Genomic DNA, 14895 nt, shown 5'->3' with positions numbered 1-14895 from the left:
CTGCATGGGAAGGATTTTTAGCAGACTTTACTGCACATTCTTAAGTTGATCATAGATGGCGTCACATTTTCCACTAATATTATTTGTACCTTCAAGAACAGTTAACAAATATTCTTAACTGAAATTACCATAAGTCTATCCACAAAAATACAATTCTGTTCAACCTTGTTACCCTGGTGGTTTTAGATTAATGTAGTCATTTTTTTCCGGTCCTTTGCAGTTTGAACAATGGCAGAGGTATTTTGGAGTGAACAAAACAATAAAAATGTCTGCTGTACCACTCTACCATGATACAATCACATAAAGAGAAAGGAAAAAGGCTCTGCGATACTCATGGGATAACCCAGTGGTCTCCATACTGCGGCCCGGGGCTGGATATGGCCCTTTACTTGACTTTATCTGGCACTTGGGGCATAATTTCTGCCACTGGCACGAACAGTGGGGCATAATTTCTGCCACTGGCACGAACAGTGGGGCATAATTTCTGCCACTGGCACAAACAGTGGGGCATAATGTCTGCCACTGGCACCCAGAGTGGGGCATAATTTCTGCCACTGACACCAACAGTGGGGCACTACTCCTCTCAGCGACACCAATAATGGGGCATTGTTACCGAAGCCAGGACATTTTCAACTTCTACTGGCCATGGCTCGGCCCCTCTAAAATCTGAAGGATAATAAACTGTCCTTTTGTTTAGGAAGTTTGGAGACCCCTGAAATAAACCCTTGTTTTATTCTGGCAGAAGGTGTGCAAAAGTTTCAAATAAAACTTTTTAAAGGCGCTATACCTACTTTGTCACTAGTATATGCCGTCAGAGTTAATGTCAGGCAAACTGATGCATACTAAAGCTTCTCCATTGGATCTAGGCTTCAGTAATGTTGGGTATAGCTACAGTATGGCGGCACTAAGAGAGCTAACACACTGCTGGTTCCTGCTAGTGCCAGTTTGGGCAGGATTACATGTAAGTGGGAATTTTCTGACTTTCTGGATAAATGAAACTTAATAAATGGATTGCACTATGATCATGTTTTGTGTGGTTTACTCCTACATCTGAGGATCCATGGAGGGAGATACTAGGATACTGGTCTCATCTCTACCCATGGTTTAGACTCCTAACAAGGGTTATTGGACCCACTTCACCCTGGCTCTAGGGATCTGGTGATAAATAACTGGACAGGGGGTCACAAGGAGGAGCATAGAGTGGGGACAGACTATCTCTTTTGCATGGAATGTGTAATCACCTTGGAAGGAAGTTTTTCATGTGGACTTCAACATGATTGATAGACTTTCTTTTTTAGTTTTTGCACTTAAATCAGTCTCACTGTTGATTATATTAATTGTTGTATATTTGTATAGGAGTAGTATATAAGATTTTTTTTTTTTTTTTTTTTTTTTTAAGGTTTCACCTATATTGTATATAATACCACATTAGGGAGATACACTAACACCTAGTGCTCACCATTGGTTGTTTATCATTCATTTGCAGTGTGTACATTGCACAGGGAAATGGGAGAAGCAGCAAGGGTTGCCACCATAGGGATTAACATTTATAATGGAATCTGTAGCGCAGTGTACACATTTGTCACTTTTAAGGCTACAGTATGTGTGTTCTGAACAGAGTTGAACTACCCAATGAAATTACAGTTTCTTTACAGCAAGTACTGAACTGTAAAAAATAAATAAAAACCTTGCTGTCGGCTCACTCTAGGACTCAACCTGCTGGCTGTACACTGTAAGCAAAATTTCACATTTAGCTGCTTCTAAAACACAAATTGTAATCTCTAGTCCTGAACATAATGCATTTAAAAAATACACATACATTGTACATTCCCTGTGAAGAAACTGGATTGTTCGAGGTTTTCTTTACTTATTTTTTTGTTGAGTGAGCATGACATTCTGAGAAATGCATTTCTAAAAAAGAATCTGTGCGCTGTGTGGCGGCTTCTGTAAATTGTTTGTTTTGATCGAACAAGATTGCTATGAACGCTTTGTTCAGCCTATTTATTTTCAAAGTTGTAGAGAGAACAAAACATGTCATATACCTTTTTACAATTCGAAAAGCATGTCCAAGCAAGTTTGATTTTTTTTTTTTTTTTCGTTTTTTGGTTTATATAACCGTAATCTTTTATTTTAGGGTGAATGAATTACAGCTTACACTTTAATGGGGATAGCAGGAGTGAACATTTTACACACTTTTGCCCCTTCCTGTCACTGGTATAATGTAGTGGGTGGACAGACCACCACGCCTAGAAGGAACAGGGATCGAGAGAGTGATATGCTCTTACCAGAAAGAGAATCTCTCTGGACAGCAATATGGAAGTTGTCAATACTTTAGATCAGGGGTAGGCAACCTTTTGAGCATAGTGTGCCAAAAAATATTTTCAAAGAAATTAGGAATGCCAGCTGCATAAAAAAAAGGCCAACTTCCTACACTTAATAATGAAAAGGAAATTGTATAAACTTAAATGCTGTAAACGACTTGAATAACAGAAATTAATATTGAGTTTTGCGCCTTCACACATCGAATCTGCCCAATTCCTGCACTATAGACTTCAGATCACCCCATTTATCACACCTTCTCCCCCATTAGATCTGTACAAATTCCTTCACCATCAGACTTCCGATCAACCCCAACTCCTACACCTTCACATCTCAAATCAGCACAGTTCTTGCGCTATAGACCTCAGAACACCCCAATTTCTGAAACTTCACACCTCAGATAACCCTACTTCTTGCACCGTCACACCTCAGATCAGCCCCAATGCCTGCACCTACACAGTTCACATCAGCCCCAATGCCTGCACCTACACAGTTCAGATCAGCCCCAATGCCTGCGCCTACACAGTTCAGATCAGCCCCAATGCCTGCGCCTACAAAGTTCAGATCAGCCCCAATGCCTGCGCCTACACTTCAGATCAGCCCCAATGCCTGCGCCTACACAGTTCAGATCAGCCCCAATGCCTGCGCCTACACAGATCAGCTCAGCCACAATGCCTGCACCTACACAGTTCAGATTAGCCCCAATGCCTGCACCTACACAGATCAGATCAGCCACAATGCCTGCACCTACACAGATCAGATCAGCCACAGTGCCTGCACCTACACAGTTCAGATCAGCCCCAATCCCTGCACCTACACAGTTCAGATCAGCCCCAATGCCTGCACCTACACAGTTCAGATCAGCCCCAATGCCTGCACCTACACAGTTCAGATCAGCCCCAATGCCTGCACCTACACAGATCAGATCAGCCACAATGCCTGCGCCTACACAGTTCAGATCAGCCCCAATGCCTGCGCCTACAAAGTTCAGATCAGCCCCAATGCCTGCGCCTACACTTCAGATCAGCCCCAATGCCTGCGCCTACACTTCAGATCAGCCCCAATGCCTGCGCCTACACAGTTCAGATCAGCCCCAATGCCTGCGCCTACACAGTTCAGATCAGCCCCAATGCCTGCGCCTACACAGTTCAGATCAGCCCCAATTCCTGCGCCTTCACACCACAGATCAGCCCCAATTCCTGCACCTTCACACCACAGATCAGCCCCAATTCCTGCACCTTCACACCACAGATCAGCCCAATTTCTACACCTTTACACCACAGATCAGCCCCAATTCCTGCACCTTTACACCACAGATCAGCCCCAATTCCTGGACCCTTACACCACAGATCAGCCCCATTTCCTGCACCTGAACAGCACATCACCCCAGTTCCTGCACCTTCACACCTCAGATCAGTCTAATTCCTGCACCTCTGAATTGGTAATTCCCAATAGCTGGTTAATTACTAGTCCAAAATGAGAGCAGCTTGAAGTGTCAAACGCTACACCAGGACTGAATCTAGCTTTCCTGATTTTTTTTTTTTTTTCCTCCCCAACACAACCTAGATTTTCACAGTGTGTAGCTACATGCTGTGCTGACGGAGGTTGTGTCTGGAAAAGAAACGGATTAGCTGTGTTCAGTGTGAAGAAGAGCCACTCAGCTGCACCTTTCTGTGTAAGCCTGAGTGAAATCCGAGGATGAGAGGAGTAATGTGGCTACCCAGGCACAGCATTTATACGGGGGAAGGGGGCAGAGCAGCGCGGCATTACCCACCCAGGCACTGCATTGATGCAGAGGGAGGGGGTTGGCACTGCGCACCACCCCTTAGATCTGGCCATCCACTGCTTAAATGTTGGCTATATGCAAGCCAGGTGAGGTGGGTGGGACCGGAGGCAGATGGGCAATGAGGTGATGCCAGCCGTAACTGCGGGCTGACTTTGCTGATGCATGGGGGGTGGGTGTCCCAGACATCCCTCATATGCCAGCATAAATGTGGCTGTGTGCCATGTCTGGCATGCGTGTCGAGGGTTGCCAACCACTGCTCTAGATCTTTACTGTTCATGCTTAAAGCTCTTCTCCAGTGAAAACTTTTAAAATTGTTTTAGATACATCAGGGAAAACTTACAGCCTTCACCAGACTTTTAGTGCTTATGTTTTAAGCCCCTCACTCTTTATCAGAACAAGAAGTGATGGGACAATTGCTGTCTGTACCCTTGCATTTTAGCCAAAAACACACTATATTCCCATCATGCAGGGGTTACAGGCATAGGAAATGAGGAAAAAGTCTAGAGACTGAAATAACCTGACAGAAATGGTAACGAATTCCTGCTTTATCCAAATCCTAGCATTTATCCCCAGCACGCCATTGATCTTCAGAATAGCGTCCAGAAATGTATTCAAGCAATCACATCACATCACAGCAGTAAATTGCTGTGATGCTGTAAATTGCCCACTTTTTCTAAAACTAAACTAAAATGTGACTGGAGTTAGGCTATAAGTACTTAGAAAGTTTTTGGATACTTCCTGCTAATATAGAAACTGTGATAAAATGACCATTAAACTGGCACTTTAAAAACAAGCATAGAAAAAACGAGTTGCGCTAGAATATAGCAAATATCAAAAACCGGTTGATATGGCATCCAAAGCAGGCTTCAAAAGCTGTTAAGATAGCGGTAAACCATTCTTAAAGCAGTTGAGTTTGAAGAGATAGAACAGGATCAATCACTGTATAACATATCCCATCTTCACCACAGTGTCCTGCAAATCACCAAAATGCCGCCAACACCAGTGTAAACAAACTTGACTGCTTACCAGAAAAACTGGACCTCTTATCACAGGAGGCCAGTAACCCTTTTGGCTGATTGCCCCGCCAGGGCCTTGTGCTGTAATTCCTATGGGTTCTCAATACACCCCAGGTTTCCAATTCCGTTTTTGTGTGGCAAAAAAGCACCCCCGCCTTCCCCTGCCTCCTCTGTCCCCTCAGATCCTAAATCTGATTCGGCCGTCGCGGACGTGGGTCACCCTGCATGGGTCTGCGACCACGTGCCCTGAATTCTCAGATAGTGAGGAGGATTCCTCCACTTCTGAAACCACGCACAAAAAGGCGCTGGTGGAAGCACTGATTGTATCTGTGCATGAGACTTTAAAGAGGGAGGTGGCAGCTGCGACGGAGGTGCAGGTCCTCTTTGGCACTCACAAGCCATCCAGAGCGGCAAAGGTGTAACCTTTCCACTCCTATTTTGACAGAATTGTCACTAAATAGTGGGGACGACCAAAGCATCCCCTTGGGGTCCCTAAGCGCTTTGTTAGGTGATACCCCTATAAGGAGTCAGTTCTTAAGAAGTGACTGTTCCACTGGTGGTGGACCTTACAGTTTCCAGATTAAACAAGGCAACCATGATTCCGGTTGACGAGTTCCCTGCCTTTAAGGACCCGGCTGATAGGAAGGCTGTGGCTGTGGCCCGCAATATGTGCACCCTGGCTGTCTCGGTACTGACGCCGATATTCACCATTGCCCTGGTATCGCAGACTCTGACCAAGTGGGCAAAGCTTTTACACCATGACCTCGAGAGAGAACAGCTCCCCCTTACCTTTGCTGAGCTGGCGGACCAGCTGGTCCAGGGGCTGCAGTCTATCTGTGATGCCTCTTTGAAAGTTGCTCCCCCAGTAGCACGGCTCTCTGTTTCGACAGTGGTCCTTCGGCGTCTCTTTTGGCTCAAATGCTGGTTCTGCGCACCAGACTTCTAAAAAGGCCTTGACTGAGCTTTCAGTTCAAGGAGATTGCCTGTTTGGTGCTACCCTGGATGACCTCATTAAAGGCCCCACAGGGGGAAGAGTACCCTTCATCCACAGGCTACTAAGGGCAAGGACCCTCCTCTTAGACGTGGGCCCTCCTTCTCGGCACATATGTTTTTTTTCGTCCCACAGGGTCGCTGACAAGGGATCGAAGCCCTTCAGGGCCTCCGCTGGAGGATCCAAGCGAACTTGGTCTGGCAAGTCAAGAGCGGGCTTCTCCAAACCTGAGGACAAGGCCCCTTCGGCTTGAAGGTGCGCCCTCACCCGTATCTGGGGTCTGGGGATGTCTTCGCTGGTTCCCGGCCTGGACTCCCCTGTTGCAAGGCAAGTGGGTCAACGAAGTCATACAGTCTGGCTACAAGATCGACTTTCGTTCTTACCCTCTGCAAAGGTTCTTTCCTTCCAATGTGCGACTGTCCCCGGTCTGCTTACAGGCTCTTTGGGGTGGTGCAAGACCTTTTACTTCAAGGGGTGATTGTCCTGGTTATGACTTCAAAATGTTTTCAGGGGTTTTACTGAAATCTGTTTACAGTCCCCAGAAAGGAAGGCAAGGTGCATCCAATCCCGGATCTCAAGGTGCTGAAATGCTTGTGCAGGTGCAGAAGTTCAGAATGGAGTCTGTTCGCATGGTGGTGGCTTCCCTGCATCAGGGGGATTTTCTTGCCTCCCATCGACATCAAGGACACTTACCTTCACATTGCAATAAGTGTCGGTCACTAGCGCTCCTCCGCTTTGCCGTGGGAGAGGAGCATTATCAGTTTGTAGTGTTACCCTTTGGTCTCACCTCTACTCCTTGGGTCTTTACTAAAGTGTTGACCCCTGTGCTAGCATTGTTACATTATCAGGGGATTGCGGTCCTGGGCTACTTGGACGACCTTCTTCTGCTAGCAGTCTCTTACTGCGCTGGTTGAAAACCTGAAGATCTCCATACGGACCCTTAGGAAGTTCAGCTGGATTCTGAATCTTCAGAAGTCTACCTTGGTTCCTTCCATGAAACTAGACTATCTTGGTTTGACTCTGGGCTTGACCTTAGTCGGAATACTCCATCCTCTGGACAAACTCCAGAAACTGCATGCTGCAATTCACCTCCTGTCTAGGAGATGCTCATTCCTCCAGACTTGCATGCAAGTGTTGGGCCTGATGGTGTCTACCTTTTTGAAGCAGTCCCGTTTACACGGTTCCATACAAGGTCCCTGGAAGGGAGATTCTAATCAAATGGGACAAGACTCTGCAGTCTTAGGACAGCCAAATCCAGCTGAGCCTGGGTGCAAAAAGGTCCCTGATCTGCTGGCTCCTTTCTTCGGCGCTCCGGCAGGGCAAATCTTTCCACCCTTTGTATTGGACGGTTTGTCGGGGTAAGGAGGCGTTCTCGGCAGAAATTGAAGTGTCCAGACTGCTGATCAATATCCTGGAGCTCTGAGCAATTGGACTATGCCTAGAACATTGGATGGATCATCTACAAGGATATCCAGTGTGCATTCAATCAGATAATGTCACCACTGTGGCTTATGTCAATCACCAAGGGGGCACAAGAAGTGTCCTGGGGGCTCTGGAGGTAGCCAGCATTCTCAGGTGGGCAGAACCTTCGTTCCAGTCCTTTCCGCTGTACACCTTTCCCGGAGTGGAAAACTGGCGGGCGGATTACCTCAGTCAGCAGGCGTTGGACCAGGGGGGATGGTCTCTTCATCAAGAGGGGTTTCATCAGTTGTGTCTCCGGTGGGGCACCCCCAAAGTGGATCAGTTGGCATCTCGGCTCAACAGAAAGGTGCAGAGGTTCGTGGCATGGCCACGGGATCCCCTGGAGGACGCCACAGACGTGGGGGGTCAGTATTGTCTGATTTTACGCCTTCCCTCCTCTCAAGCTTCTACCAAGACTTCTATGCAGGATTGAGGCAGAAGGGATTCTGGACATCTTAGTGGCCCTGGACTGGCCTCCCTGGGTTTGGTACATCAATCTTTTGCGGCTGGTCAGACGTACCTTGGAAGCTTCCTCTCACAGTATCTGCTGTCCGAAGGGCCAATCTTCTACCATGTTTTACAGTAGCTGGCTTTGACGGCTTGGCTGTTGAAAGCGAGGTACTGAAGGATAGGGGTTGGTCTGTATCGGTGCTTCCAACGCTGTTAAAAGCTAGGAAATCTACTTCTAGGAAGATCTATCATCGTACATGGAAGACATACATCGTGTGGTGCGAGTCTCTCGGGGTTCATCCTCGTTCCTTCTCGGTGGCTCAGATCTTGATCTTCCTTCACGGGGGGTTGAACAGAAATTGGCCTTGTGTATCATCAAAGGCCAGGTGTCGGCTTTGGCGGTCTTCTTTCAATGACCCTTGGCCACACACTCTTCAGGGTGTTTGCTATTTGGTTCCTCCAGTGCGGTCTCTGTTCCCGCCTTGGGACTTCAATTTGGTGCTTTCGGTCCTCTAGAAGTTTTCCTTTGAGATTCTTCCGGAGATTCCCTTGTTTACGCTGTCTCCGAAGTTGGGAATGAAGACCTTGTGTTGACTGGCGTCATTATCTTGTCGTTCACCTTACTTGGTGGTTCAGAGATAAGGTGGTTCTTCACCCCTGTCCGTCATTGCTTCCAAAAGTTCTTAGATTTCCATTTGAATGAAGACATTGTGTTGCCTTCCCTGTGTCCCAGGCCAAAACATCCGAAGGAAATTGCCTTGCATGCCTTAGATGTGGTTTGGGCAATTAAGGTGTACCTGGCAGCTACGGAGTCTGTTAGAAAGTCAGACTCACTATTTGTGCCTACGGATGGGTCTCGGGCGGGGTTGTCCGCTTCCTCTGTGATTGTTTCCAGATGGATCAGACCAACTGTGATTCAGGCGTATTGCATCAGGTTCAGGTTCCTCCTTTCTCTATCAAGGCGCACTCTACTTGGGTGCTCAGTGCCTCCTGGGCCTTCCATCATCAGGTGTCAGTGACGCAGGTTTGCAATGTGGCCACCAGAAATTGATTTTACGGTAAGTCAAAAATCCCATTTTTTTTTTTTTTTAACCTTTTGTAGAATAAAACATTGACTTTTTTTTTTATATAAAATGTGTTTTTTTTTTTTTTGTATGTGTAACCACTTGCTGACTGCCGCACGACTATTTACGTCGGCAGTCAGCCCCTCACAGGCAGAGTAACGTAGGGCTACGTCGATAGCCTGTGACGGTTTTGGAAGCCCCCCCCCTCCCCCCCCCCCCCCCGCGCGCGTGTGCCTGGCGGACCCGATGTCCGCCGGGCACTCGCGATCGTCCGTGACAGCGGGAGAAAGGCAGGCGGCTAGTGTAAACAAAGCCGCCTGTCAGTTCTCCCTGTGTAAGAATGATGATCAAACGGTTCTACTATGTAGGACCGTTGATCACTGTTCTTACATATCAAGCCACAGCCAATCACAGTTAGAAGCACGCCCCTAGGACACACTTAACCTCTCCAATACAGTTAACTCCTTCACTGCCAGTGTCATTTTTACAGTAACAGTGCATATATATAGCACTGATTACTGTAGTAATGTCACTGGTAACCCCAAAAATGTCAGTCAAGGGTCCGATCTGTCTGCCCCAATGTCGCAGTCCTGCAAAAAAAATCGCAGATCGCCGCCATTACGCGCTAAAAAAAAAAAAAAATGACAAAAATCTTTCCCTTTGTTAGTAAACGCAATAACTTTTGCGCAAACCAATCAAAATACGCTTTTTGCAATTTTTTTTTTACCAAACATATGGTAAAAAAAAAAAATTGGCCTAAAATGCTAAATTTTGATTTTTACATTTTTTTGGGGGGGGGGAATTTCATATAAAAAAATGTGAAAAATATTATTTTTGCAAAATTGACGCTCTTTTTTTTGTTTATAGCGCATGATCAAAAAATCGCACAGGTGATCAAATACCACCAAAAGAAAGCTCTGTTTTTTAGGGAAAAAAAGGACGCCAAATTCGTTTAGGTACAGCGCCGCAGGACCTAAGGCAATTGTCCGTTAAAGTCACACAGTGCCGAATCGCAAAATAGGCCCTGGTCAGGAAGGGGGTAAAATCTTCCGGGGCTTAAGTGGTTAAAGTCGCTATGGATGTGGTACTGGACAGCATATGTCCAATAAATAGAAGGTCTCCTTTTGAATCCTTTCCTCCTATTAGCTTATTTATGAAAATGATACCAAAGACAGGGGCGCATCTGATAATGCCATACAGTCAGAGAAGAATGTATCACAGCATAGGTTACACATACAGAAACGATAAATGAAGACCAAGCTTATCCAGCATGTAATAAACAGGTGGCAACAAGACCAAACATATAAACACATTGTGGGAGAACCCCCTTACTATAAATGCTCATTGTAACAGTAAGTCATGTAGACATGAGATTACAATACCTCTTAAGCCAAGTCTTGCTTATGTACTTAGTATTTTCCAAGGTAAAACTTAAAAGAACAAATAAAATAGAGAGCCCAACTAGGAAAACAAGTCAATAGCACTTCAATAGTGCTTCGAAATACTAGTAAGTCATTTTCCAACTAACACATCGCAGATAGCGTGGCCTACGATATATGAATAACTATGTAAGGAAAAAAAAGAGGGGGGGGGGAGAGTGGAGGGGAAAAACAAAAACCCAGCAACACTAGAGGCCAGGCCACCATGTTGTCACCCACACAAGCTACTCCAGCTTCTAAATTATTATTATACAGGATTTATATAGCGCCAACAGTTTGCGCAACGCTTAAAAAAATGAAGGGAGACATTACAGTTACAATACAATTTGGAACAAAAGGAATCAGAGGACCCTGCTCGTTAGAGCTTACAAGTTAAATTGACGCTCTGTCTCTGGTAGACCAATCTAAGGAAGCGCAGAGGACAGGTAGGCATAGTCACCAGAATGTTGGAAATCACGCCAATGATACCATGTTTTGCAGTGCTGCTCTTCCCGCCATCTTATAGCCATCTTATAGCCATCTTAAATCTTCCATTTCTGCAATTTCATTGAACACATGTGATCCAATGGCCCACCATTGGGGGGGGGGGGGGAATCTGTAACTTGCGAGTCATAGTGAATATTCACTTACTGTTTTATTAGCAGGGTTGGCCTACTAAAAATCACCTCTGTAGCTTCAGCCTAATCAAGAGACTTCCTTCAGTGGTTAAATCTTTCAGAAGGAAAAGATCAAAATTGCTTTCACGAAAAGTGAGCAACTCCTTAGGAAGTACAGGCACAGATTTAGCTGCTTATATCTCTGGATTTACTGATAATTTTGACATGTTTTTCACAGAAGGAAACCTGGTTGTGCATTTATTTTTAATCATATGCTTGAATGAAATTGCTGAGGTTTGTGACAGGTTTACTTTATTGCTTGCTACCCTCCATATCAAACACATAAAACTGCTCCCTTTTTTTTAGTAGTTCTTAATGTTGATGAAATTCTTGCTGCGTCAGACCCAGCTCTTTACTTTGCTGCCATCGAATTGCCTTAAGCTAGACATTTTTTAGTCTTTTTGTTTTCATCGCCTGTGGTAAAAGAAGAGGTGACTGTTAAACAGATTAAATAAAAAAGAAAAGTAGATTAAAAAAAAAAAAAAATGTTTCTCTGTCGCTCATTGACAGACGCAGTCCTCTTGATTAATATCAAATTGGGTTATACTGCCCTCTACAGGAGTAGGACACTAGGCAGAAGGAAAACGTTCTGGCCACACCTTAGGGGCAGTCCCAGAGGGTATATCCTCTCTCTCCCTGCTACAGGATGTCAATTTTTTTCTGTCTAGTCAGGATGGTGGTACAGGCTTATTCTATTAAGGGTCGGAATCCTCCGTTCCCTGTTAAGGCGCACTCCACTCGGGCGCTTAGTGCTTCCTGGGCCTTCCGCCATCAGGCGTCAGTGGTCCAGGTTTGCAAGGCGGCTACCTGGTCGTCGGTTCATACCTTTACAAAATTTTATAAAGTTGATGTGATGGCATCGTCGGATGCCTCTTTTGGCCGCAAGGTTCTGCAGGCCGCAATTTGAGGAGACCGTTGGTCTACCTCAAGTGTTTTTTTCGGTTGGATTTTCAGTTGAGTCTCATCCTTTTGTCTGATGAGCCTTTAAAACTTCTAGTTGGCACCGGTTGGGCCTTCTAGATTGGATTTTGATTTCTGTTATCCCACCCCTCATTTGTGGCACTGCTTTGGGACGTCCCAATTTGATATTAATCAAGAGGACTGCGTCGGTCAATGAGCGACAGAGAAAAATGGATTTTTGTAAAATCTTACCGTAAAATCCTTTTCTCTTAAGCTCATTGACAGACGCAGTACCCGCCCCTCTATTTTTGAGTTGGGTTGGGTTAAATTCTCTGACACTGCTTTGTGACATAACTGACATCCTGTAGCAGGGAGAGAGAGGATATACCCTCTGGGACTGCCCCTAAGGTGTGGCCAGAACGTTTTCCTTCTGCCTAGTGTCCTACTCCTGTAGAGGGCAGTATAACCCAATTTGATATTAATCAAGAGGACTGCGTCTGTCAATGAGCTTAAGAGAAAAGGATTTTATGGTAAGATTTTACAAAAATCCATTTTTTTTTTCAGCAGAATTTGAATATTGCCAAAACCGTGCAATTTTCTGTCACTAAAATTGGCTCTATACCCTAATGCTTTCTCTCTCTGTTTTTCTACTGACATAAATGTTTAGCTTGTGAAAAAGCCATCTGTCTGAATAGATCAACAATATACATAGCTGTACTGCTGTAAAAGGTATTATTATGACAAAGCAAGATTTCATATAAATCAATAGGTAATGGGAGCATGGAGGCTAAGAGGTGCAGTAACATGGGGAATGATTGCACATTCCAGCACGGTTTATAGTGCGCCGGCATTCAAATACCTGAAATTTACTGCAGAGTAAATCATTAACACTCTTCCCTATTGCCTGCATTTGGCAGCTTGTCAATCTTGTGGTGTAATATACACAAATAATCATTTTGGCTTTTTTGTAAAGCACTGTAAAACCATGTTTATGTATTTTTTTTTTTCTCTCCAAGCATATTTTATTATGGTGTTTTCTCCATATAATCATGCCTTTTATAACAAATTCTTTTTATTTTGCAGTGCATATTCAACATGGTGGTAGAGGTGCCACGATGGACAAATGCAAAGATGGAGGTTAGTTTTATTGATTTGTAATAAAAGGGGGAAAATATCAGATTTTAGGTGGGCCATACACTTGTTGATTGCATAGACTTGCAGATAACACAGGCGTTGATTGACCAAAGATAAATAGGCTATTCACTTTGCAAGGGAACTTTCTCTTAGCTTAGTGAATGTGATAAAAAATTCACTTTGCAAAGAATACCCAATTACATGCAAGGTAAAATAGAAAAAAAAAAGTAGTTTATTGTGCACATGATTGGATGATGGAAGTCAACACAGCGTGACCTCATTCACTAGGCAAAGGGAAAATTCTCATAGAAATTTAACAGCATATTTCCCTTTAGTAACTCAATCCCACTGCCTGTTCATCACAGAAAGTGGGAGACCAAATCAGTCGCATATGTAGCTGTACGTGAAAGGCTAAATCTGAAAGATCGGGATGTTTGGTGTTCATACCAGTCTTAAGGCCTTCATTGATGGGCTTTGCATTGCCATACAAGTTAGAAAAGTGTCAACTGAACCTTTCAGTGAATTCTGAATGATATCCCAAGCATCTGAAACTTGACACAAGCCCAAAGCCCATCACCATAGATCCTTATAGATTTGGCCAGAGAATGATAGAAACTGAAACTGGAAGTAGACAGTCCTTCAAACAGGTTTTCCATGTGAGTTTTTTTAATTTATATAAAAAATCTTATATCTTCTTCAGACCTACACTGTACATGCACTTAACCCTTATTGGTATACCAGTTTTGGTCCATAGGGTTCAATATTGAGTTGGCCCACCCTTTGCAGCTATAACAGCTTCAACTCTTCTGGGAAGGCTGTCCACAAGGTTTCGGAGTGTATCTTTGGGAATATTTGACCATTCTTCCAGAAGCACATTTGTGAGGTCAGGCACTGATGTTGGCCGAGAAGGCCTGGCTCGCAGTCTCTGCTCATCCCAAATGTGTTCTCTTGGGTTGAGGTCAGGACTGTGCAGGCCAGTCAAGTTCCTCCACCCCAAACTCGCTCATCCAGGTCTTTATGGACCTTGCTTTGTACACTGGTGCACAGTCATGTTGGAACAAGAAGAGGCCATCCCCAAACTGTTCCCTTGTTGGGAGCATGAAATTGTCCAAAATGCCTTGGTATGCTGATGCCTTAAAAATTCCTTTCACTGGAACTAAGAGGCCAAAACAACCCAACACCATAATCCCCCCTCCACCACATGATTTGGACCAGGGCACAAAGCAAGGTCAAAGACATGGATGAGTGCGTTTGGGGTGGAGGAACTTTACTGGCCTACACAGAGAGCTGACCTCAACCCGATAGAACACCTTTGGGTTAAATTAGAGTGGAGACTGCGAGCCAGGCCTTCTCATCCAAAATCAGTGCCTGACCTCACAAATGCACTTCTGGAAAAATGGTCAAAATTCCCATAGACACTCCTAATCTTGTGGACAGCCTTCCCAGAAGAGTTGAAGCTGTTATAGCTGCAGAGGGTCGGCCAACTCAATATTGAAGCCTAAGGACTAAGACTGGGATGCCATTAAAGTTCATGCGATATTTAGAGGATTTGGCCAATGATCTAGCCATAGATTAGGTGAAAAAATGCCCAGTGCAAAAAGCTAAAAAAAAACTTCTATGAGGCTTTATAATATATCCAGGTACAAGGTCGCCATGGTCATGTATTTACAAAGTGGTCT

General features: G+C 44.8%; 1 protein-coding gene across 1 annotated transcript in view; it reads left to right on the top strand.

The window, feature by feature from the left end:
* Nucleotides 1-14895, top strand: part of PPA1 (inorganic pyrophosphatase 1) — a 185299-nt gene that overhangs the window by 96244 nt on the left and 74160 nt on the right. Inside the window, exon 3 of the mRNA XM_082267576.1 lies at nucleotides 13166-13219. Within this exon, the coding sequence (XP_082123702.1) occupies nucleotides 13166-13219 (54 nt within the window). The remainder of the gene's footprint in view (nucleotides 1-13165; nucleotides 13220-14895) is intronic.

Source organism: Pelophylax lessonae (assembly GCF_965119305.1).
Source record: "Pelophylax lessonae genome assembly, chromosome: 9".
NCBI classification, from domain to species: domain Eukaryota; kingdom Metazoa; phylum Chordata; class Amphibia; order Anura; family Ranidae; genus Pelophylax; species Pelophylax lessonae.
Note: the sequence above shows the minus strand (reverse complement) of the source record. Positions and strands in the feature narration are given on the sequence as shown.